The 24,366-nt window shown below is 34.3% G+C and overlaps 1 protein-coding gene across 5 annotated transcripts in view; it reads left to right on the top strand.

The window, feature by feature from the left end:
* The first annotated feature begins 10,629 nt into the window (after nt 1-10,629).
* LOC410669 (single-minded homolog 2) overlaps nt 10,630-24,366 on the top strand; it is a 28,342-nt gene continuing 14,605 nt past the window's right edge. For 2 of the 5 annotated variants that reach the window (XM_026442516.1, XM_394146.7), the window contains exons 1-2: nt 10,630-11,394; nt 11,569-11,834. In XM_026442516.1, coding sequence (XP_026298301.1) covers nt 11,819-11,834 — 16 coding nt within the window. In that variant the 5' untranslated portion in view covers nt 10,630-11,394; nt 11,569-11,818. Of the gene's footprint in view, nt 11,395-11,568; nt 11,835-15,126; nt 15,749-24,366 lie in introns of those variants that run through there. The other 3 variants (XM_006571362.3, XM_006571360.3, XM_026442509.1) reach the window with 2 other exon arrangements.

Genomic DNA, 24,366 nt, shown 5'->3' with positions numbered 1-24,366 from the left:
AAAAGATATTCTTTTTATTTTTAGGGGCCCCTACTTAAATAAAAATTAAATAATTTTTTTGAATACCCTACCAATAGGAATACCAATAGAAATCTTTTTTTCCACGTAGAAAATTACCATTTATATTTATTCCATTTATTACATATATATTACAATCTAAATCTAATAAAAGATGAAGAATTTTACATATATACATATATACTTTATATATATATTTTCTTCTGAGTTTCTTTCTTCTTAGTTGACAGTTTCTGAAACAAACTATATTGCAATTTAAATCTAATAAAGGATGAAAAATTTTATACAGTTTCTTCTTGAGTTTCTTTCTTCTTAATTGACTGGTTCCTAAAACAAACTATATTGCAATTTAAATCTAATAAGACAAAGAATTTTATATTTTTCCACTTTTTCCATACTTTTACACTTTCTTTTGATAGTTGACTGGTTCCTGAAACAAACTTAAAATAGGATTTAGTAAAATTTAAGAAAAAAATTTTATTTTATAACAATGTATATTTCTTTCTTCTAATTCTTTCTTCAAAGAATATCTGTAAAAATCTCAATTAATTATTAAAAAACAACAATTTATACCTGCAAAGAACATATTATTATTTAAAAAAAAATCAAATTATCATTATTAAGTAATTCATAAAAAATTTTCAATAAAAAAACAAACCTATCATTTAATAATATTTTTGAAACAAATGCTCTGGGGTAATAATAAGGGGTGCTGAAAAGGAAAAAAAAAATGGCTAGAAGAGCCATCAAAATAATCATCCACTCAATGAAAACCCGAACAAACCGTGAATGGAATATGTTTTTTGTTTCGCAACACTAATTTACTAAATTCTCAAAAGAAATCGCGAGGAGTGCTTTACTATATTTGCAATTCAATTTATTCAAGAAAAAAAAAAAAACAAAAAAAAATAGAACGTACTCGAAGCATGCAATATTAATTACTAATTATTAATTTATGCACTCATTTTATTTTATACGCAACACTAATAGCGGAATTGCAACCATATTAGAGGTTGCTATTATATAACCACCATTGTGCAGCTCTTCTTTTAACTGCGTTAGGTGGTTAGGTGGTCCAGAAACAGGAACATATTTCCACAATTCCAGTGGAAAACTTTGGGCATTTTTTCAACGCAACACTATTATAAAAAACGCGAATATTTATTAACGCAACACTACTTTAAAAAAACGCGAATATTTATTAACGCAACACTACTTTAAAAAAACGCGAATATTTATTAACGCAACACTACTTTTAAAAAACGCGATTATTCGTTAACGCAACACTAATTCATAAAAATGACTTTAATGCAAATTTATTATATGAATGAAAAGTTATATCAAATATATATATGACAAATAACAATACTAGAAAATTAAAAGAAAGATCAAATCTTTACAATTTAAGATTAAATATAATAATTAGAATATTAAAAGCTAAACACGATACTTTTAAAATCGCAACACTAAAGCAAACGCGATCATTATTTTACATCGCAACACTAAAGCAAACGCGATCATTATTTCATATCGCAACACTAAAGCAAACGCGATCATTATTTCATATCGCAACACTAAAGCAAACGCGATTATTTTTATATCGCAACACTAATGCAAAAATCGCGATTTGCCCATGATGACTGGATGAACGATGGGCCAGCATGCAAATTGGCCAGACGATACAACATATACTACGTATTACTAAAACGAGCACAGTGACAAAGTAGTAACAATGACTTCCCATCCTTTGGACCCAAGAAACAGATCCAAAAGATGAGAAGCCATTCGGTGCAGCCCCTCTTCGTGACAGTTTGTCGAGGCCTCTTCGGTCTTCCTCCTTCGGGCGCAATGCCCGCTGAAACTTATATCTAGGCTCGAGATTCACTAATCGCAAATCAAGAAAAAAAAAGAAAAAAAATGACTAAATCGCGGAAACTGAGTGCACATAGACGACCAACGATCGCAATGATCATTCTCCGTGCATATGCAGAATCTCGAGCGCAACGTTCGTTTCGAAAGCAAATCGCGACCGCGACCGCGGAATTCGAAAAATCGACGAGCAGAACCAGAAACGAGTGGCATAATCCATTCGTCTCAGCTTTACCCTCGATTTCTCAAATTTTATTTCCTGAAACAGGTTGTCACGCGAAAACGCGCCTACCCGACCAGAGACTGTGACAACCTGCCCGGCCCTACCTACTTATAATTAACAGACACACCAGAAGTATACTACCTATCCTACCTAGCCCTATATTTAAAAAAATGGCAAAACAGGCACACCAACACACTCATTCCACGATTCTCACGCATAATGCTCGGGCGCAAAATGCCTACACTAGGGAAAACGTCCCGGGACGCCTCCGACACCCGAGCTTGGCACGCTACTTTCATACTCTAATTTTACGTACCATTTTCCTGAAATCGACTGACGATGGCTAGCGACCATTGCGAAAATTGCGTTAAAAACACGCATCGTATTTCAATCGTAATTATGTACAGTCATAATTAAAATAATACGCATGACTAATAAAATGAGATTGGATGATACGATATGTATTATTATAATTTAATTATTTATTATTTATAATCCGCAATATTTAATAGCGGATGTAAAATTGTTATTATAAATTGTAATTTGATCGATAATCGCGAATGGAATAATAATTTGAAACGACGCAATTCCATAGCCTAATCATACATACACAATATGGAAAATACGTCGTGCACGATACACTAACGCATCGTCAATCGCTAAGAAATTTTTATTAGCTTATGAACTAAGGTCATCATGCCCATTGCCTCTCTCTCACCCAAGTAGCACCTGGGCACGTGAGTGAGATCCTGGCAATGAACACGGAAAGGGTTAAATCTGAAAATCCTGAGCTAAAAAAAAGTATTAATTTTCAATCTAACGGACTAATTATAATTAATATTCTTTAATATTTATTCATTTTATTTCAAATTTTCATAAATTTTTAAGAATATAATGAATTATTACTAACTTTTATATTAAATAAGGAAAAATTATATATTTATATATGTGCAAATAATTAATAAGAAATTTATTTGTAATAATTAATAATAAAGGATAATTGATTTTAAATAAAATATTAATAAAAAAATAACCTCAGATGATCTCTTCATCAAAACACATTTTCGAAAATGTAATAACAGTATTTAAAACTTGTTGTTTTGATTCAGAAATCTATCTGTCACGAAATATCTTCTTGCACATATAATTTGTTACATTTTTGTACGAAAGGAATACAAAATTATATCTTTATAATTTAATTTCAAACTTATATTTATAACAAAGAAAATCATACAATGAAACAGGTAAAATTAAATATTGTTTATTATCATATGATAATAAACAATCATATTATTATAATATAATCATCATTTTATCATTATATTATTATTATTGTTAAATTACAAATATTATTTTAAAATTTTATTCGTATACAATATTCATATACAATATAAAGTATCAATATTATCTTGTTAAAAACGCGATGTGCAAGAAAATCTATCCTGATCTAATAAATAAAACACAGAAAAATGTTACTACTCACGGGTATAATAAATACCCGTGGTCACTGTGCTCGTGCAAAAATCTACGTATACAACCAGTCACTCGTGTCGATTCGGATCTTTCATCCTACGACATGATTGAGTGACCGGAGGAACAGAAATGCATGCGACTCACCATTGATGCGAAGAATCTGCGTTGTCATCTATGTTGCTATAAATGTGGGAAGTCGTAAAATATCTATAACAAAAAGCAAAAGAACATAATTTAAAATACAATCCATATTTTGAAAAAATTGAAATAAGAAAAAATAAAACTCTATTAGAATAGATAATATAATAATAATAAAGATTGAAATTCTAATGGATTTTAATAATAATAAAAATTAAGAATCTAATAGAAAAAACTTGAAATTTAAAAATTTAATGATTTTGTTTTACAGATAAAAGAATTTGAATAGAATAAAAGATAATTACCTCTTCGCGTGATGGATGATCGCCGTATGTTCTTGAAAGCACTGATTTTATCCTGTACCGAAAACGAAAATTTGTAAAAAAAAAAAAAAAATAATAATCTACTGACGCGTCGATAAATGTGATAATCGGCGAACAAACACTGACTCTAATTTCGCGTATAATTATTTTAATTAAATTTAATTAGAGCTCTTATGCTCTAAAAAATATTAAAAATACTACGAAACAAACACTGACTCTATAGACCACATTGCACGCGGTCAAAAATTTTTTCAAAAATCCAGGGAATGACATGATGACAGCATCTTTAACAAAATATACAATATTACATGTAATTTCTTTTTTACAAAACATAACTTTGATTATTTAAAAATTTTAAAATAATAATAAATATAATAGATATTCTATTAAATTTAAAATTTCAAAAATAAAAAATTAAGAATTTAATAAACTTTAATAATTTAAAATTTAAGAATTAAGAATCTAATAATTTCATTTCAGAAAAAATAAAAATTAATGTTTTTAGAATATCAATTTCTTTTCTTCTAATAATAGAAAAAATAAAATAAAATGATTGAAAATATGCAAAAATAATTACCTCTTCGCGTGATGGATGATCGCCGTATGTTCTTGAAAGCACTGATTTTACCCTGTACCGAAAACGAAAATTTGTAAAAAAAAAAAAAAAATAATAATCTACTGACGCGTCGGTAAATGTGACAATCGGCGAACAAACACTGATTCTAATTTCGCGTATAATTATTATAATTAAATTTAATTAGAGCTCTTATGCTCTAAAAAATATTAAAAATACTACGAAACAAACACTGACTCTATAGACCACATTGCACGTGGTCAAAAATTTTTTCAAAAATCCAGGGAATGACATGATGGCAGCATCTTTAACAAAATATACAATATTACATGTAATTTCTTTTTTACAAAACATAGCTTTGATTATTTAAAAATTTTATATAATAATAAATATAATAGATATTCTATTAAATTTAAAATTTCAAAAATAAAAAAAATTAAGAATTTAATAAACTTTAATAATTTAAAATTTAAGAATTAAGAATCTAATAATTTCATTTCAGAAAAAATAAAAATTAATGTTTTTAAAATATCAATTTCTTTTCTTTTAATAATAGAAAAAATAAAATAAAATGATTGAAAATATGCAAAAATAATTACCTCTTCGCGTGATGGATGATCGCCGTATGTTCTTGAAAGCACTGATTTTACCCTGTACCGAAAACGAAAATTTGTAAAAAAAAAAAAAATAATAATCTACTGACGCGTCCGTAAATGTGACAATCGGCGAACCAACACTGACTCTAATTTCGCGTATAATTAAATAATTAAATTTAATTAGAGCTCTTATGCTCTAAAAATATTAAAAATACTACGAAGCAAACACTGACTCTACAGATCACATTGCACGTGATCACAATTTCTGAAATTAAAACTAGATTAATGGGAAGGGATAAAGCAGGAAAAGAAGTAAAATATTTTTTTGATATTTTTCTTCTTGTTCCTATTAAGCATTTGTTCAAAAATATTACTATTTTTTAAAGTTATTTATATAACTACTAATAAAGCTATAATTATATAAAATATATAAAACTATTAATTATGTATAAAGGCAATATTATAGATTAATGAATTTCTTAATATGTATTAATATGCATTAAGAAATTCATTAATTTTATTTTCTATTATTTTTAACTATAACATTTTCGAGTTAAATTATATATTACTTAATAATGATATGTATCATTAATAATTCAATAAAAAGAAAAAGAATAGAAATGTAAAATTTTTAAATTTTACCAGTTCTGTATGATGACGTCCATATTGAAATTTTTCCCGCCTTGTATATCATTCCAATAATCGGTTAATAATCTGAAAAAAAGAAAACCAAAATTTTAAAATAAAAGTATAAAATATACAATAAAATTAATTATGTTAAAATAAAATAATAATCATTCAAATTCTTTCTTAAAAACTTATAATACGAGCTATTTGGTAATTTTAACCTTCACATAGATGAATAAAGAAAAAGACAATAATTTAGCCTTTAAAATAATAATAATAATAATAATTTAATAATAAATAAATCAATTATAACAAAGATATTAATTGTATAATAGTACACAAATGGTAAAGAATTTTTATCACAATAAAGAATTACACCAAAAAATAAGCAAATATTACGCACAAATAAATCACACACCTCAAAGAAAAATGGCACGTCTGAACACTACTAATATCGATAGCAGAATGATACCTCGTTCCATAATTTCGATTATCGAGTCGTGTATTAAGGAGGGGATACAGTCGAAAGTTTGACAATAAATCGAGATATGAATTAAGGAGGGGATACGCTCGAAGTTTGACAACAAATCGAGCCGTGGATATAAATCCTCAATTTCTTGGAATACTCGTAATATAAGAAATGTTTACATTCTCAAACATAACATAGACGAATAAGCGAGATAGATATATAAACATAACAGATGACGCATTTAAAGGAAGACGTATTTAATATATTATTAATATATTAAACTAATATTTTAATAATTTGATAGAAAGAATTGATTCTTTGGCTCTAATGAACTAATTACTACACATTCGTTGTACAATAATATGAATAAAAAGACAAAAAGAATCTATTCTAAATATATTTATTTTTGCGAAAAGAAATAAAATCTTACCATGTTTGCAGAAAAATTATCGGCTATGTGTAGTAAATTTTTGTGATGTATGCATTCCTTCGAAGTAATTTCGGCATAATCGAACAATAATCTATAATAAAAATCAAAAAAGATATTTAAAATTAAAATTATATTAAAATAAAAACAATAATTAAATTGAAATTTTGACTAGAATGGTTATAGTACAAGCAGGATTGGTAACCTCAATAGTCAAATAGATGATTGAAGAGAAAAATATAAAAGAACTTAAAAAACATGAATTCCGTAATTATAATGTTTAATGAATTACTGAATAAATAAGTAAAACAATAATCTACAAATTTGATGATAAAATAAAAGTAAAATTACTTACTGTATAATCAAAGTTACACAAATCGAACTGATGCGTCCTGCCTCGATGATTTTCAAGAGAAGAATGATATCATACACTACAGATTCGCCTAGGAGCTTTCTAATTGGTTGAAACGCGTGGTCCTTATTTTCTTAAGCCGCGCGAAAATTAAAGTATTATACAATGTATTTTAATTGACGATTTCTATAACATCAAAGTTTTATGATAATTTCTTTATTAAAAATATGAAATATGATAATGAAAATTGCTTATTAAAATTAATTTAACATAAATTTAACACAAAAAATAGCCAAATTAAAAAATTCCAAAATATTATTAAAGAATTCAAAATAAAAATTAAAATAAAATTAAAATAGAAATTAAACAAATATTAAAAAATGAATGAAATATAATATAAAAAAGAAAATAAAAAGAAAATATATATATAAACTGAAAATAAAATCTAAGAAATTAATTTCCATGTTATCTATCACTCTTTACTGTCATCCCATGTCGTTCAAAAAATTTAAATTACCTTAATTCTAAGAAATTCTCTAATAAAATTCCACTTAAACATAAAAATGAAAATTCAAAAAGAAAGAATTCAAAAGAAGAATAAAAAAAAACAATTTGATTCTCGAAAAGCGAAGAAATGAAAAAATTGAAAGTACATGTTATAGTTCATCTTAAATTAAGAAATATAATTTTGTGCAGAATTTAATTAAATTGCATGTGCAGAATATTTAATTAAATTATATTTAATCCATAAATATTTATCTTATATTTAAACTAAAATTCTAAAATGCATGCATTCTACTAAGTGTCAATAAAAAATTATCTGCAATCTAATTTAGATAACCAAAATACTCAAAAAGAATTTGATGTGAATCTAAATTGGATTATGTAATTCTTGATTTGTTAAAGAATATTCATTTTTTAAAGAATAATTCTTGAAAAATTTTCAGTAATGAAAAAATCTATAATATGTGTAATCTATAAAAATAATACCAACAGGTCTCATCAAATGAAAGTTCTACACATGGAGACATAACCTAAAATAAAAAAAAATAAAATATTAATATTAATGATTAATTTAAATATTAAAGAAATATGAAAATAGATAAAAAATCAATTAATTATAATAATAAATTAAATTAAAAAATAATAAAATATAGAAAAAAGATTAGAAATATTAATTATAAATAACTACGTATAAATATCTATAATAATAAAATATCTAATAACTATAAAAATTAAAAGGAAATTTAAAAAAAATAAATTATTTTATATTTTTAAATTTTCTTTATTAATTTAATTATTATTATATTAATTATTATTGTAAAGTGGAAAAAGGACAGAAATAGATTAAAAATTTTTGAATCAATATTCTAAAGTGTTAAATAAAACAATGTAGATAAAGAGATTAAATAGTGAGGATAAGAATAGAAATAAGGTAAAAATTGGTCTTTAGTACCTTTTGAGTGCCAAAAATATCTTTTCAAAAAATAATCTTTCTAAAAAGATTTAAGAGATGGCGCTAATAATCAATTCTTACATTATCTCTATCTTTTTCTTATTATTTACTCTTCTTGTCTATTTTAGTTTCATTTACGCCACTCTAGAGATGGCGCTGATTTCCGAATTTTTAATCTATCTCTGTCCTTCTTCCACTAGTTGCTCTATATTTGTTGTAAGAACGCGATCAGTGATGTAAATGTTAATTACGAAATGTCAGTTGAATATATTATCATATTTTTTTATATATACACTATATCTTAATCTTTATGTATGTAAATAATATAGATATTAAATTCGATTTTGATTCGACGACAGATTTGATATTTAAATAAATAAAAGTTTGAGCTGTTGGTAATAATGAAAGTAGGAAGAAATTTTGAAGCATTTTGACAAAAAACAACATTATTGAAGATCATTTCATTGAATTATTCATCTATCTTGTATTTTGTCTATTTATGCATTGATAAATAAATATTTAAGAGACTATAGTCGATAATAACGAAAATGATAAAAATTTTAGAAAATACTTTTCAACCGTCGATATATTTATCGATACAAAATTATTAATGATCATTTGATGATGCTTTTTACATATACGTAATTTGAATAATATTACTTTGTATTAATTTTATTAAAGTTATTTTATTAAAGTATTTGATTAAAATTAAACGTTTTATTTATAATTGAAATATATTCTATTTAATGTTCCAGATCATGTAAAGCTAATCATTTATGGAACACATAATATCATTTGTAAAAAATAAGTTATTTAGAAAGTAAGGAAAACTAAAAACTTTATTGTGAATTTTCGTGTGGTAGCATAATAATTTGGTCGTGAGAACTTGTTCCGAATAGACCACACCGTATCGTCAAATGACCAACATCTGGAAGTGATTTTCATGTCGTAAAATCTTACTACCTACCTGCTGACCGTGCATAATTTCGCGTATATATCATTAAAAATACAACCGTGACAAAAATACTATTAAAAAATCATCCGTGACAGATCAAGAGAGAGAGAGAAAGAGAGAGAGAGAGAGAGAGAGAGAGAGAGAGAGAGAGAGAGAGAGAATAAGAAAGAACAAACGATACGATAGATAAATTTAAACAGTTTCCAACAGATAAGTAATTTTTAAAATTTTCAAATCATTATAGATATAATATAATATAATAACTCGATAATGTATCTTTTGCCTTCGTTTAAAATATGTTTGACCGCGAACAATAGAGAAAAACCGGAAGAATTTATTTGGAGAACAGAAGAAACTTACCCTTGGGCTTACTGGTAGCTAAAAAAACTGCAAATAAATACACACCTTTACACAAACTCGTGTATATATACAGTCACACCTACATAAAGAATTCGTATAACCCAGCCAGTTGCTGCGGTGCGCAAGAGTAATAAAAAAAGAAACACGAGAGGAAAAGGACCGTTGGCAAAGAGAGGCGGCAACGGAAGCAACGTCGAAGAGATGTTATATATGTGAAACAGAATGAGAAAGAGAAACGGTGCACGCGTACGCCTGTGTTGGTAAAATTATGGTGGGGATGGTTACATAGAGTCGCTACTAGGCGTGGCATGTGGAACCACCCAACCGACCAATCAGAACAGGAGGCGTTATCTAGACGTATAACAATGCTTCGTGTAATACATAGTTCAGTGGTTCTCAACCGGCATAAAATCAACATTTTGACCGTAAAGAAATCGTGCTATCGTGAAAATTTTTTCAAATACACGATTCGAGCATACGCCTTGCACGAGATAAAAGCTCGAAAACTGATTGTTTCTAAATTACATGGTCATAGAAAATAATTAATCTGCGCGAGCAGTATATTATCCTCATGAAAGCCTTTATCACACCACGGTGGGATGAAACGGGGCTTAAGTACCGCCTACGTTAGAAATCATTGACACAGGCGCAACTCGTGAGGTTATGCGGCTGCGTTGGTACGACGAAAGCTTTTCCAGAATCCGGAACGATAGAAGGAGGCAGAGAAACAAAGAGAAAGCGATGAAAAGAGAGATGATGAGACAGTGGTGAAAAGAGGGACAGAAAGGGAGGCGCGAACAGAGAGAGAAAGATGGAAGAAAGGGTAGCAAGTTGGAGGAACGTTGGTCTACGCTCGGTGGGGAGTCCAGCGTGCACCGTGCATCCAGTTGTATACCTAAATGCGTACGGCACTGTTTTAATAGTACACACGCGTAGTCACGGCCCAATGAATTGATCCCGCGAGGTGCATCCCCCGGATAAAAAAGATGTCGCGCCATCTTTGAGGGCACTCCCGCTTCCAGAGGGCTAGCGCGCGCATTTTCGATCGTGGACCGTCACCCAGCGCATAGGTTTTTCTCTAAGCAAACGCGCGTGTTTAAAACAAGTTCTGATTAAGAATGAAAGAATCATTAAATTATCGCCATAAATCGTTTAAAATTGCCGCTAAATTATGGGACCGATAATGTTAAGACCGATGAAAAAATTAAATTTGATTATCGTAAAATTATTATTTAAATAAACATTGAGATATGTAATATTCCAAACATTAAATGTTTATAATTCGCAATATTTTAATATGCATAGTGTTAACGCAGAATAACTCTCACCTCTTCGTAAGATGGTTTAAAAAATTAACATTGTAAAAGTGTCATTTCAATCGCGTTCTTGATGTATAATCGAAAACGAAGGTTTCCGTTTACATTCATTGAAGTTCCGTCGGGCGGATAAAGATGTGTGTGAAAGGAAGTGAACAGTAATTTTTTATCAAGACTTACTTAGAACAGATCGTTAATTAACACGAAGTACTTTCAGTGTAAGAAATTGTGACGTATATATTTCCTTTTTTTTTTTTATTATATATATATATATACACATATATAAATATATGTGTGTATATATATATATATAAAATCGAACATTCTTAAGAAATATTTTTATGAATATTTTATAAAAATTTAAACTTCGAATCGTTAATAACATGGAACAGTTTGACATAATAGTGTAGAGTTACAACATTTATAACGATTAATTACAAAAGAGAAAAAAAAGTCAGTAGAATTAGTTAATAATATAAAGAAATAACAATAATATTCGATGGAATTCCGTGAACGATTGAAGTGCGTCAAGTACCGACGGCTTGATCAAAGTGTTCGCTCTTTGAGACACCCCCGCTGCCAAAATTACTTTCGCACCAAGGGTGACTAATTGACTCTTCCCGGTGAAATACCGGTGAGATTATGGGTTTATTTAAAGGTAAGTAAAACCAGTCAGATTTACATACTTTTGCATTTAAATAAATATCTGCAAGTTGCGAAGGTAAGTACAAAATACTAAGCTATAATAAAAAAAAAAAAAAAAAATAATAATATGATAGAAAAGAAACAATCAATAATTATATGGTCAATTTAGATAGGTATATTAAAACAGATTTAAATTCAACAAGTTTAATTTCAAGAATTTAAAATTCAAATTTAAATATATGAATATATATACTGTTGCACATTTATTATAAGAACCTTGCGCACAATTTCAAATTTTTCCTTCACGATTTTGACTTAAACGATAATATTTTGATACGTATCGATGGAAACGAGTAAAGGGATGACAAAACTAAAAGAAAAAAAAAAAGAAACGGTTTAACAAACGTCAAACCGGAAAACACTCACCTATTAAACACGTCGATCATCATACGAATCTACATTTTTCATTGTAACAATTTCGATGAAAATGTATCGATTCACATTCACAGGTGTAATTTGATTCGATAAATCTGGATGCTGGCAAATTGTTCGCCTATATCCGTCGAACGTGTCCCAATATTGCATTACGGTACCCGCATGCTGTCTCATGGGAGACTCAACAATCACTTTTTCACCCCTTTCCCTCGTAACTTTCTTGAGAAACGACCTTTGATCCCGAAAAAAGAGAGAAAAAAAAAGTAAAAAGAAAAAAGAAAAATTCCCACTCCACGCTATATAAATATACCATAAAGTACCATAAATTGTTCAAACAATAATTCGGTTCACGTGCCAGCATTCGACCCTTTAACCCTTAAAAAACAATTTTACCGTGTGTTTCTATCGACGAATCGAGAATGCGATACGCATGCGATAAATTAACACGTTAACAGGCGCGCGTGTCAGTTTTCACGGTTGTTCGACGTTGGTTCTAATCACTTAAGTATCCCGCCGCGTCGTCGTTTCGAAAACATTTCCACACGGCGAAAGCGAAAGGGGTCGAAATCGAATTCCTCAAGATGGATGAAACTCTATTTCAAGATCGAATCGGAATACAGTGGAGAGATATAGATGTAACGAGGCGCGGCCCGAGTTTCTCGCCGCGTTTTTAAGCGCTGTTAAAGTAAATAGTACGCGTGTTACGTGCCCCGTGACAAGGGGCGTGCCGTTTCCTAAAGTCATTTGTCGAGAAAATGTCCGGCTTTCGAACGTGATCCTTTTCCGTGTTTCTGCTCGGTACCCTTCCATAGCTTACGGAACAGAGGAAACTTATGTCTCCGTGCAGCTGTCGCGACAGCGTTAAATCTCGCTGGAACCCGTCGCTGCTTCTTTTCTCTCTCTCTCTCTCTCTCTCTCCTCCTCCTCCTCCTCCTCCTCCCTTTCCCTCCACAAATTCCAACAACCAACACCATTGCGTGTTTTGAAAAAACTTTTTTTTTTCTTCTTTTTCGAACTATGTATCATTTGTAATACGTAGATTTGTATCTTTAAGCGCATGAAACATTTTCGAGCATTTTTTTTTCCTTTTCCTTCTTTTTTTTTTTTTCTTTCATCCACACGAATCGCACCGTTGTTTCGAAAGAGGTTTCCAATTAATTTTCCGGAGAGAGATTTCTATGTTTGCTTTCTTTTTCTTTTTTTTTTTTTTTTTCGTTTCGTTCGAATTCCTTCAACGGGGCACGTGGCGACGAAAGAATTAATTCCAACGAGATTCCAGGAATCCGCGGTCTTGGTTAATCTTGATTCTTTATCAAAAAAATAATAAAGGGCGATCGAAGAGTGAAGGGAGAGATTGAGGTTAAAAGAGATTGAGATTGTTTATTTGTTCTGGATATTTTTCGAGTGGAACGACATCTCGAGCGTAGAACAATTCATCGTCGATTAACATGGCCGTTTCGAAAATGAAACGTTTTGAGTTAACTAATAATAGTAAGATTGCACGCAACATCCTGGCACGTGCGTAAACAGCTCTTAGGTAACTTCGGCTCCGAGGCTCACGACACAATAGTCGGCAGAATATTCGCCGTTTTGCAAACGTCGATTCACAGAAATCTAAAACTGGCAGTGTCAACAACTACGGTTTTCTTATTCATTGTTACCAACGAGAAAAGAAACGTCTAATTTCACTTCCAGCCCTTCGACTTACCTCATAGGGGATCTAAAATTAAACTCGCGCCAAAAATTTATTTAGTCTGTAGCATTGTCGTCTCCGCTATCGGAAACAAATCAAATTTGTCGACGTCGTTAAATCACGGCTCGGCCGTTCAACGCCCGAGACCGAGAGAGCAAATACAGAGGCCCATAAAGTCGCGTTCCTACACGAATCACCCTTATGCACAGGCAACCCAGTGTGACAGCGTCCTCGATGAATTTTTATGCTTCCATTTTTTTTCTTTTCTTTTCTTTCCCTTTCTCTTTCAGCTCTCTCTTCTCGAAAAGAAAAACTTTCTTAATGACCGAACGTATCATTCACGATATTTATATTCAAGTTTCCACACGCGTTGGAACACAAAATTGGCCCGCTTATTCCGAGCGTGGACGGGAATTTAATCAATAAATTTTACGAGCTCTAAAAAAAGACCTCGTATACGTAAATATTTTTTAAACGATTTTATATATATATATATATATATATATATATATATATATATATATATTTATTTATTCGACAAATTAATTTATGAATAGGAAATCATTTGTCTCGATTTCCTGCCGTCTCGAGAGGAGAAAGAGAAAAAAAAGTGCGAAAAGTGATCGTGATCACTTTTCCAAAGGGTCTTCGGCTCAAGATCAGAGAAAGCCGCAAACTAGCCAGCTGTTACACGGTCGTTTTAGCGGGCGGATAGGTGAAAACGATTTAAGCGTTTCGACATGTGTAGAAACACGACATCCGATACTTCCTTACCGAGACCTCCTACTATGGTCGGTGCTCGTCCGATTGAGATTTACGATGTTGCATCCTCTAAATGGCATGAGATCGCCTGGTACACGGGTTATTGAAGTCATTTATAGCGCAACAAGTAAATAAATTTCTCGCCACTAATCGAGAATCGCGTTAATTCGTATTTTTTTCTTCTTCTTCTTCTTCTTCTTCTTCTTTTTTTTCTTTTTTTTTTTCACTTCGAATAATTATCCATCTCCATAATTGTACTTTTTAACAGGTTTCACTCGCTCGCTCGTCATTTTTCTTTCTTTCTTTTTTTTTTTTTTTTTCTAACATCGCGTCGTCGGTTAAAAATTATTTTTACAATAACAAATAACGCTGTTCAAATATGATAAATAGTGAAATCGCAACGAAATCGGAAAAATCGGAAAAGGAAAGAAAGACAGAAAGAAAGAAAGGAAAAAAAGTAACGATTAGCAAATGGTTACAATCCTTTGAAAAAGTATATACTAAAAATAAAACGGAAGTTTCTTTCTCAGAAAATGAAGTATGAATAATGCAATTTACAGTGTTTTAACACAAAGAGGAGTAACGCATCCTGTTCAGACAACTTCAGACAACTTTTCTGTTTTCTTCTCCTCGAGAAGAGATTGCGAGACAAAGATAAAATTTAACGGAGGGAGGAGGAAAGGGATGCCTTCCTTCCACGCGAAATCTCCGTGTTCCCCGTTCTCCGTGCATATACCGTGCATGTAATTTCTCACATGACTAAAAAGGGGAGGCCGTGGTGGGGAGATATGTAACATCGGGATCCCGAGTCAAACTCGAGGTTTAGTTTTGCTTACGACGACCTTTAAGTTCCGCGCCGCGCCTCCTGTCCTCTGACCTGAGTCACGACGCGAGTCGAAGAAAGAATGATAGTGAGCCGTCATCCTCGAAAAAATTCTGTGCCATTTGTCATCGCTAGCAACACGATTCCACGATTCCTCGAATCAGCGACCAACAACAACGGATATTTCGTACATCGTGCGAATTCGATATGAAGAGTGAGTACTCGTTTAATCGAATAATCGATCATTTCTTTTATTTCATATATTCGTTATTAAAAATTATGGTCGTGGGACGTGCAAAACATGGGAAACGAGTGACATGTATTGTTATTCCTACAACTTGGAGGCATTATTTCGTTAGTATTAAGTAGAGGAGGAAAAGAAAGAAAAAGATTATCGTACCGTTATCGTTCCATTTTTCCATGGAGAAACTTTTTCTCCTGGAGAAAGAAAAATTTCATCCGGATGATGAAAGGAGCCGATTTTCGGTAATTTTTCTCTTTTCGTGCGTGGAAGTGGACGCGTTCTTGCGACTTCCAATAATCCTGCTAAATTGCTAGGCCGGTCGTTCAAAGTTCGTTCGTGTATCGGGTTGGCTTAGTGAAACGGGAGAGAAATCGTTAAATAAAAGCGACCATGGAGCTGAGGGCCGAGGGAACACGGCGAATAGTAAAAAAAGAGCAACGTGTGTCGCGGGTCGTCACGGCAGGCAACCCCCATCGTAGCTTATGGCGTACGGCCACGTGAGATTCAAGAATTTCGTCAGGCTCTGAGTTGCCTTTTGTCATCGACTCGGTCCTGAGTTCCAGTTCTTAATTCGCAACGGCGACAACGAGTTACAGTCGAGTAAATTAACATTACATTATTTCTTCTCCTTTTTTGGTCACGATGTTAAAGGGTGGAGGTGTAAATTATTTTTCTCGCAGATTATAATTACGTATTTTAACTGATTTCCACTCTGCAGATCCTTTCTTTAAAATTTTGATTTTAACAATGGAACTAAAATCACATTAAATTGACATTAAATCGGGACTTTTTTTATTTCTGCAATTACTAGAAGAATATATGCAAGTTCTTTTTATTCAAATAAAAAAAACGTAATTTCATTCATTGTTTTAAAAATTATTTAACTTAAACTTTTATATATTAATTTAATCACGTACATAAATATCACATTATATGTAAGATAATTCTGCTATTGATTTCGCGTTTTTTTTTTTTCGCCTCTTCCTTCCTTTCTTTCTTTCTTTCTTCTTCTTCTTCTTCTTCTTCTTCTTCTTTTTTTTTTCTTTTTCCTTTCTTGTTTCTTCAAAATGGTTTGAATATACTCGCGAAAAGAAACTTAATTGCGAAAAATCTATTTATAATTCGGTGATTTCATATATTAATATTAATTGTGCAAAGAATTGCACAAAGATAGATCCCGATGAACCATATAATTGTCTCATTACTGTTGCACTCATGTGCATATTTTTATTGCGAGTGTAGTTGATGCTTACAGTATATGCAAGTCTGATTATGGTACAAGATGCCTCGTCAGCATAACAGACATCCTTGTTATCGTAGCGGCGTCCAAGGTTACATCGTTGGTGCTTAACCGATTTGTTCTTATTTCCACTTTTATTCTCCTTCTTTTCTTTCCACGTGTACACGTTTTAATCGATCGACGCGATGCGAATGTGTCCCAACTTGAATGTGTCGCAGCTTCCCCCCAATTAATTCCATCCACCTCGGATAAATATCCGTATCGCGGATTAAATAACTTTTTTTTTTCTTTTTTTTTTTCCTTTTTTTTTTCCCTCTCTCTCTCCCTCCTCCCCCCTCCCTCCTCTCCCCCCTCCGATCGACGCGCGTCCAATCGAGAATTTATGAGATTTCATTCCGTCGATTATCCCGGCGATATTTCGCAATCGTTGTATTTATTATGTATAAACAAAGCGGTAACGCGTAATGTTGGGCTTAAAAACCTGCGTTAAAATAAAACGGGCGGATTACTCGTCCGGGATCGTGTGAATTTTTATTTTTCGCCGCGATTTTAATTTTCATACGTGTGGAACACGATTTGCAACCATTTTCATGGCAAAATATCGCCGAGATAGGGCAAGAATGGCGCGCAAAGTCGCTTTCTTCGACTGCTTCTCTTCTCCGCAGCAAAAGAGTCACGACCGTGAGACGAGTCGTGGCGTTTACAGCCGAATCGAATGGCAAAAGCAACGAAACACGGACCTGAGAAACTGCTGCCTCGTCAGTACCGATTGCCTGTATGCTACATCTTGTATTTCTTTATAAAACAAAGCATTTGTTTCTTTAAAACACGTAGAAACTCTGTTACAATAATCCAAAATTCTAATTGAAATAATCGGGAAAAAAGGAAAGAAAAAAAATGGCAAAGAGATTAAAAGTATTGAAAATTGTTGGAAACGAAAAAATAAAAATATATATACATATATATACATATATATAGTCATAAAGATCGTTAGAATTTTCTTCGTAGAACAATCTGATATTTAATATTCGTTGATAGTGTGTGTGTGTATGTGTGTGCTGCGCGTACGTGGGTGTAGGTTTGCATCCGTGTGTGGATACGTATTTGCGCCAAATCAAAGAATTTCTACGTTCTTTCTAATAACGAAGCGAAAAGAAAAAATTCTATTTGGTAAAATTCTATTCTGACCGATATTCTTCGAGGTTGTACCGAGAAACGGGCAAGTTCGCTAGCCGATTGTTATACTTTCTCTGAAAGTGACCTCGTGGATTCGCAGAAACATTGCAAATATACGACCACCCTTGGTTCTCCGCTTTCTTTTGACATGCTTCCTCCTCCGAGGACTGATGTATATCTCGGGGTGAGAGTGCATAAACGTGAAGGTGATAATAAGCCGTAAAGACTGTGAGACGCATCAGGAATGCGTGAAGCGTTTATTCCCTTCGGGTTTACGAACGGCTGGATGTCGAGCACAGGCCAATCATCAAAGTGGCAATATTTTAGGGAAATTATTGCGCCGCAGAGATGTCACCGATACACTCGGCCGGTTTTCTTATCCTCTTATTAGCGGGGTGAAAATTCATTTCGAAAAACGCCGGTACGGAAACTTGTTAGAATGAAATAATGGTTTTAATGTTTGTGAATCGATTATTAATACATCCGTAACTAATCAAACGGTACACGTGACATTAATGAATTGGCTGTGAACATTTTTCGATGTTCACGTTCGCATCTTTTTACGAGAGAAGAAAGAAAGGCGGGGAATAGTGTGTTATTGGTGATTTATGTGAGACGGTCTAGACGCCGTCTTTACAAATATTTGTAGTAAACACTTCCTTTCCTCGATATCTTCGACTTCTTCTCCTTTTTGATTTGTGTGCTCAATTTATATCAATCCCTATATCATAATTCTCGTGAGAGGGGGAGTAGTTCAGCGGTGGAAGTGAAAAGAGCGGAGATAATGGATCACCATGGGAAGAATCCGCCGCTGGTGTTTTCACTTTTCTCCGTTTGATTTAGATACGAGACGCGGGATCGTTTATTCAATAGAATTCTGTAAATACTATTATATCCGAATTTTTTTTCGATTATACATTATAATAACGCGTAATTAAATAAGGTAAAATAAAATAGAGAGATGATAATAATAATGCAGAATGGAGAGAATAGAAAAGAAAGGATCTCTGTAAAGATCGTGTAAAATTTCATGCGATTCAGAAATCAATAATATGAATTTTTAAAGGAAAACGAGTAAAAAACAGAAAATATGGGAGTTATCTATAAAAATTCTGACGCCAAGGAAACAACAAATCGTGTTAGTTGACTGTAAACCAAAGTGCGAAAATAATAGTACGTTAATTTTAGCGTAAGGCGTCGTATTGTTTCAAATAATATCCTATTCAACAATGCTTCTCATTATCAAAAGATTGTACATCATCTGTTCGTTAATTAAAGCCTTGTAAAAATATTCCTCGAGTTCTTACAAACACGGACAATGCACACCCTTTTTTCTTGTTTATCTTTTCCATCGTTTGAAATTCAATTCGCGTCGGACAAAATTGTGACAAAGATGCAAAAGATGAAGTTGCGCGCCAACGTGAAACCATTGTGATGAATTTCCCCGGAATCCCGTCAAACTGTAATTGGAGAATATTTTTCCTCGCCCGTTCCAATGATGCGTCTATGCAAGCGGCGTATACAGAATGTTATACTTTGTAGAGTGTGGCGTCATTCAAACGCAGTGTACGTGTCCAAGTGGAAAACACAGGCGACACCAATTATCCATTTTTGCACGGAATTATCGCCGTCGACCGAGATAACGGTGACCATGCCCGGCGTCCTGTACAAATCGTTTACAAAAGAGAAGACACTCTCCAGAAATATCATCGAACTTGGAATTTCCGCTATGGCCTTGCTCGTTATCGCTTATATGCCAAACAATTCTCGGATCAAAATATATATAAACGAGCAACCACTGAACAAACCACGTGTATCGATCCACCAATCTCATCCACCCCGAATTCGACGAATAAATCTTTCTAATTTTTCATTACTTACTTTTGCAATAATTCCTTTGTAAAAATAAAAAAGAAAGAATCTAAAAAAGTTGAACGCCACCAACTTCTTCTCCTTGAAAGGAGAGAAAGAAAGCGAGAAGAAATTCTAGTAGAGCGTTAGGAGTTTATTCATTTGTCTTGGCTTACGTCTTGTCATCGGTCCCGGGGATGACATCGGGTGTACATTGGGTGGCCATTTTAGAGATACGCCTGGACGATCAGTCACACTCAACGTCAGGGCTGAAGTGACTTAGTTTAGGGCTGTTTAAGGGCGGGCTGTTCGCGGATGAAAAGCTGGGGGCCTCGCCCATTCGAGACCGTCGGGGGTGCGAGTCTCTCTTCCCTCTGTGTAGTTCCACCGTTTCTCTACCCTCCTCTCAACGAGCTACCAACTAACAACGTGAATGAGAGGGCTGACTTTTCTACTAGCCAACCTTCTCCCCTCTGTTCCATCCCCTTCTCTCTCTCTCTTCCCCTCTCTCTTTCTCCTTCTCTCCACCCTATCCTTTTTTCTGAAACCACTCGGGGAACTGTATCGTCGTTGCACCAGAGTGTCTACACACACGAACCCAAGCAGAAATGTTTCATTTTTGCGCTCGTACATATCGTCTTTTGGTGGTTTACGTGCAACAAGGGAGGCTTTCTCACGCGCGACATTTCCTCTTCGTACTCTTCGAGGGGTTGTTAGATTTTTCTTTTTTTTTTTGGGAAGGGAGAGCAGATTGTAGTTACACTAATTGTTACTCGTACGCTTTTGTGCGACAAAATACCCGCGTTTTACTTCCACCCCACAATTAAAGATCCGTCGTCGGATCTGAAACTTGGTTTCCTTTCCCTCCACGTTCGCGAGCACGGCTCGTCCGAGTGGAACATGATGGAACACATTGTGCACCGTCTACGCTCGGATTCCGGGAAAATGTGTGAAGAAATTCGGTTATCATCCGCATATACAATTTCCAGCAACCGCATGCGACAATTTAACGATTTGCCCGGGGCACGGGTTTACAGGCCTAGTTCTCGTGTTTCATCACCGCGACTCCGGGCGTCTAAACACGGTATCGAATTCACGATCGGTGGCTGATATCTAACTTTTAACACTTACATTTGCTTATCTAAATTCTACAATCTTACACTGCCTATAAACATGTTGCAAACGAGGTATCGATGTCCAATAGATTTTTTTTATCGTTAACAAAATTTTTTCCTCCAACTTTTTTGAGCGAAAGTCAGATTCAGTACGTTAACATCGATCTTCTCCATTCCAAGTATCGTACAACTTTTGTCGCAACTTTTTACTTTTTTAATCTCATCGTGTTCGTGGGAATCTTCGAATTCCTGTACGAGTCTCCAGTGAAGTGGAAACAACGTAGCTAGGTGAAATGAAAATAACCTAGCCTAACTGATGATAAACGCACGGCCTCCGCCACGTCGTTTATCCAGCTCGAAGCCGCGGCGACGCGTACCACGCTTCAGTGGCGAGAAATCGGGTTACCATGTTTCTTTTAAATAAACGGCGGCGGCAATGAGATCAGCCGGCTTGCCGCGGCTGTGTATCAACTGTTGACTACGCTTGAAGACGTAGAGAAATCCGAGGTGGTGCACAATTCGACGGGTAAGACGCGTGGAACGGGGGAGGAAAGGTGTAGGATTACCAAGCTTCGTACGGTTCGTACGGTTGACTCGCGACCATTGTTTGTTGGGTCCACGAACAACATTGTAAGTAAGCGGAGTATGTGGACCCCCTATATGGGGGATCGTGGGGTCATAGCTGTGGCCGGGACCACGTGTTGTACCGTCTACGTATCAAATGGGAGGGTATATAACGTAGGAGCGCAGATATGTCAGCGAGAAAAGAAGCGTGGATCGGCCCTCGTGATTCTGCGGTGGTCAGCGAAATGGAAGGGAAACATGGCATGGCGGTAATTTAAACGCAGTTGCGATTCCAAGTATCGAGAGTGGTATCAGGCCACGGTATCCACGGCGGAATCGCGAGCATACGATACAAGCAGAAGATCAACGTATCATGATCATTGGAACACGTGTCAGGTTGAAGGCGAAAAAAAAGTGTAAGAAAGGTGGAATTAATTTAACTCGTTCGAGTATCGATCGACGTTGATCTACGTTTTCGATATTTCGTCGGTTTAAGAGTAATTTATAGAATCGAATGCAACGAGATGATTTTAATTGGATCTCTCGTGATGAAATTTTAACGGAAAGATTGGAAAATTGCATTATTAAAATTCTTTCGGTTAGATTTACGATTCACAAGTATTGCATGATTGTTTGTCATAAGTATTATATACGTTTGCAAAATTGGGAAACTCGGTTAATTGAAAGATTTGAGGAAAATTACGATAAGGTGTGGACGAGATAAACTCGAATATGCTCGTATATAGCTACGTCTTCGCAACGATATCAGAGAGGGTAGTTGGTTGGAGAGAAGCGAGGATTAATATTGAGTGTACCCTATAGTTTTTGAGCAAATATGCAAGATCCGTGTGCGCGGGGAAATAGTGACAAAGATAATATTTGTTGAGATTTACACGCGTGCCGCGCTGACGTTATTTTCGTATCCGTAATACCGGTGTGTCTTCTATGATCGAGCACACACCATCCCGTGTGCACCACAAATACGCGCCACTATGAAAATGTCGAAACGGCATTGCAACCGTGAATGAAAATAAATGGTCGATTATTCTGTTAACCTGTTTCGCGAGCTGGATTCGCATCGATGGATGGCCCGATCTCCGATGTAAACCGGATGTTTTCGAATTGCAAATTTTATGCGTTTCCCTCGAACCGTTTCCCAAAATTTCGCGATAAATATAACCGAATTTCAAATATTCGGGACGTTCTGCATAAAATATTCGACGATAAAATTTTATGTACGGAGCACAAATTTTACTATTCGAATGTTTTCATTTTGGGTATTCGCATTTTAAAAGCGAAAACGATAAATTCCGCGATTCGGCATCACGTTTTTCGATCACGTCGAGTAAAAAAAAAAAAAATTACAAGATGGCAGAGAGTAACCGATTTTACTGTTCTTCCAGAATAGAATAACTTTCCGCTTATTGCACATTTTTTGATACGTACGTTACCTTTATTTATTGCTCGAACGCGCCAATAAATTTAATAAACCGTGATCGCGTTACAATGTTCCACGAAATCTAAATCTTTTCTCACATTTTAGAATCCACAATTTCCAAACGTTTGATCTTGGAATATTGGGGGAAAAAATCGTGGCGAAGGATCTGAAGTTGAACCCTTGGCTGGCCTGTCGATCCACCGACAAATCAAGCTCTATCTACGACCTAGAGCAACGGCGTGGGCCGGTCAACCTTCTCTCGGATAGTTAAAATGCGCGAGCACACTCCCTGCCCGTTGTGCCCGTGGGATCGGTGAATGGATTTTCTGTCCCGGCCAAAGGGGGATGATGAATCGCGCCTCGTGTACCAAACCTCCCCTCCCCCTCGTCTTCTCGTCGAACACGAGGGCGTTCTCGGGGTGGAATGTTACGACGGGGGTGTAAACGGGAAGGAAAAGGCGAGCCAGGGGGATGGCCGTGCCTCGATATGTACACGTATATATATGAACGACGACGGGAATGTAGGTGAGCCGATGTTAAGCCGTGGCTGAGTTGCAGGCTCGCGCGCCCTCCGAAATGCATTGAGACGGTCACGAACGGACAGGGGCCAGCCAGCCCAGTGTTCCCTGTGCACAACCCCGCGCGTACACACGAAAAATCGGTCCGGGTCGTATCGTCGATCGTGAATCGTTCCGTGATGGCAATTCACCGGGCTGACCTAGTATCGCGCCGCTCCGAGAACGAAATCGAATCGATTCGAGTGGGTTCGGGAGTACAAAGGGCGAAGGAATTCATTAATTCTGACGGTGGATCTCGCATTGAGGTGCATCACGTTTTCCACGAGGATATCCAGATATTTCTTTGGGAAATTCATCCGATTTTCGAGATGTTCCTCCGGATACGGCAACGTTTCAGAAGATAATATAGAGGTGTCACTTGGGACGAATCCGTTTTTTTTCTAATGGAAATGGAATACGAAATCTTCGGATTCTCGAAACGTTTTCGAGTGTTTCTATACGTTTTATGTTTCTTTTTTTTCGTATTCTGTGTGTTTTGTATTTACGTAGACAGATTTCCGTTGTGTACATATCTCGCGTTCATCGAGCGATTATAAAATATACGACAGTGAAACGCATGTTCGATGATTTTTAAACACCGTTTTTATGGAAACGTTTGCAGTTCGATGGAAAAAAAAAAAAGAAAA

This window comes from Apis mellifera, linkage group LG1 (assembly GCF_003254395.2).
Source record: "Apis mellifera strain DH4 linkage group LG1, Amel_HAv3.1, whole genome shotgun sequence".
Taxonomy (NCBI): domain Eukaryota; kingdom Metazoa; phylum Arthropoda; class Insecta; order Hymenoptera; family Apidae; genus Apis; species Apis mellifera.
Note: the sequence above shows the minus strand (reverse complement) of the source record. Positions and strands in the feature narration are given on the sequence as shown.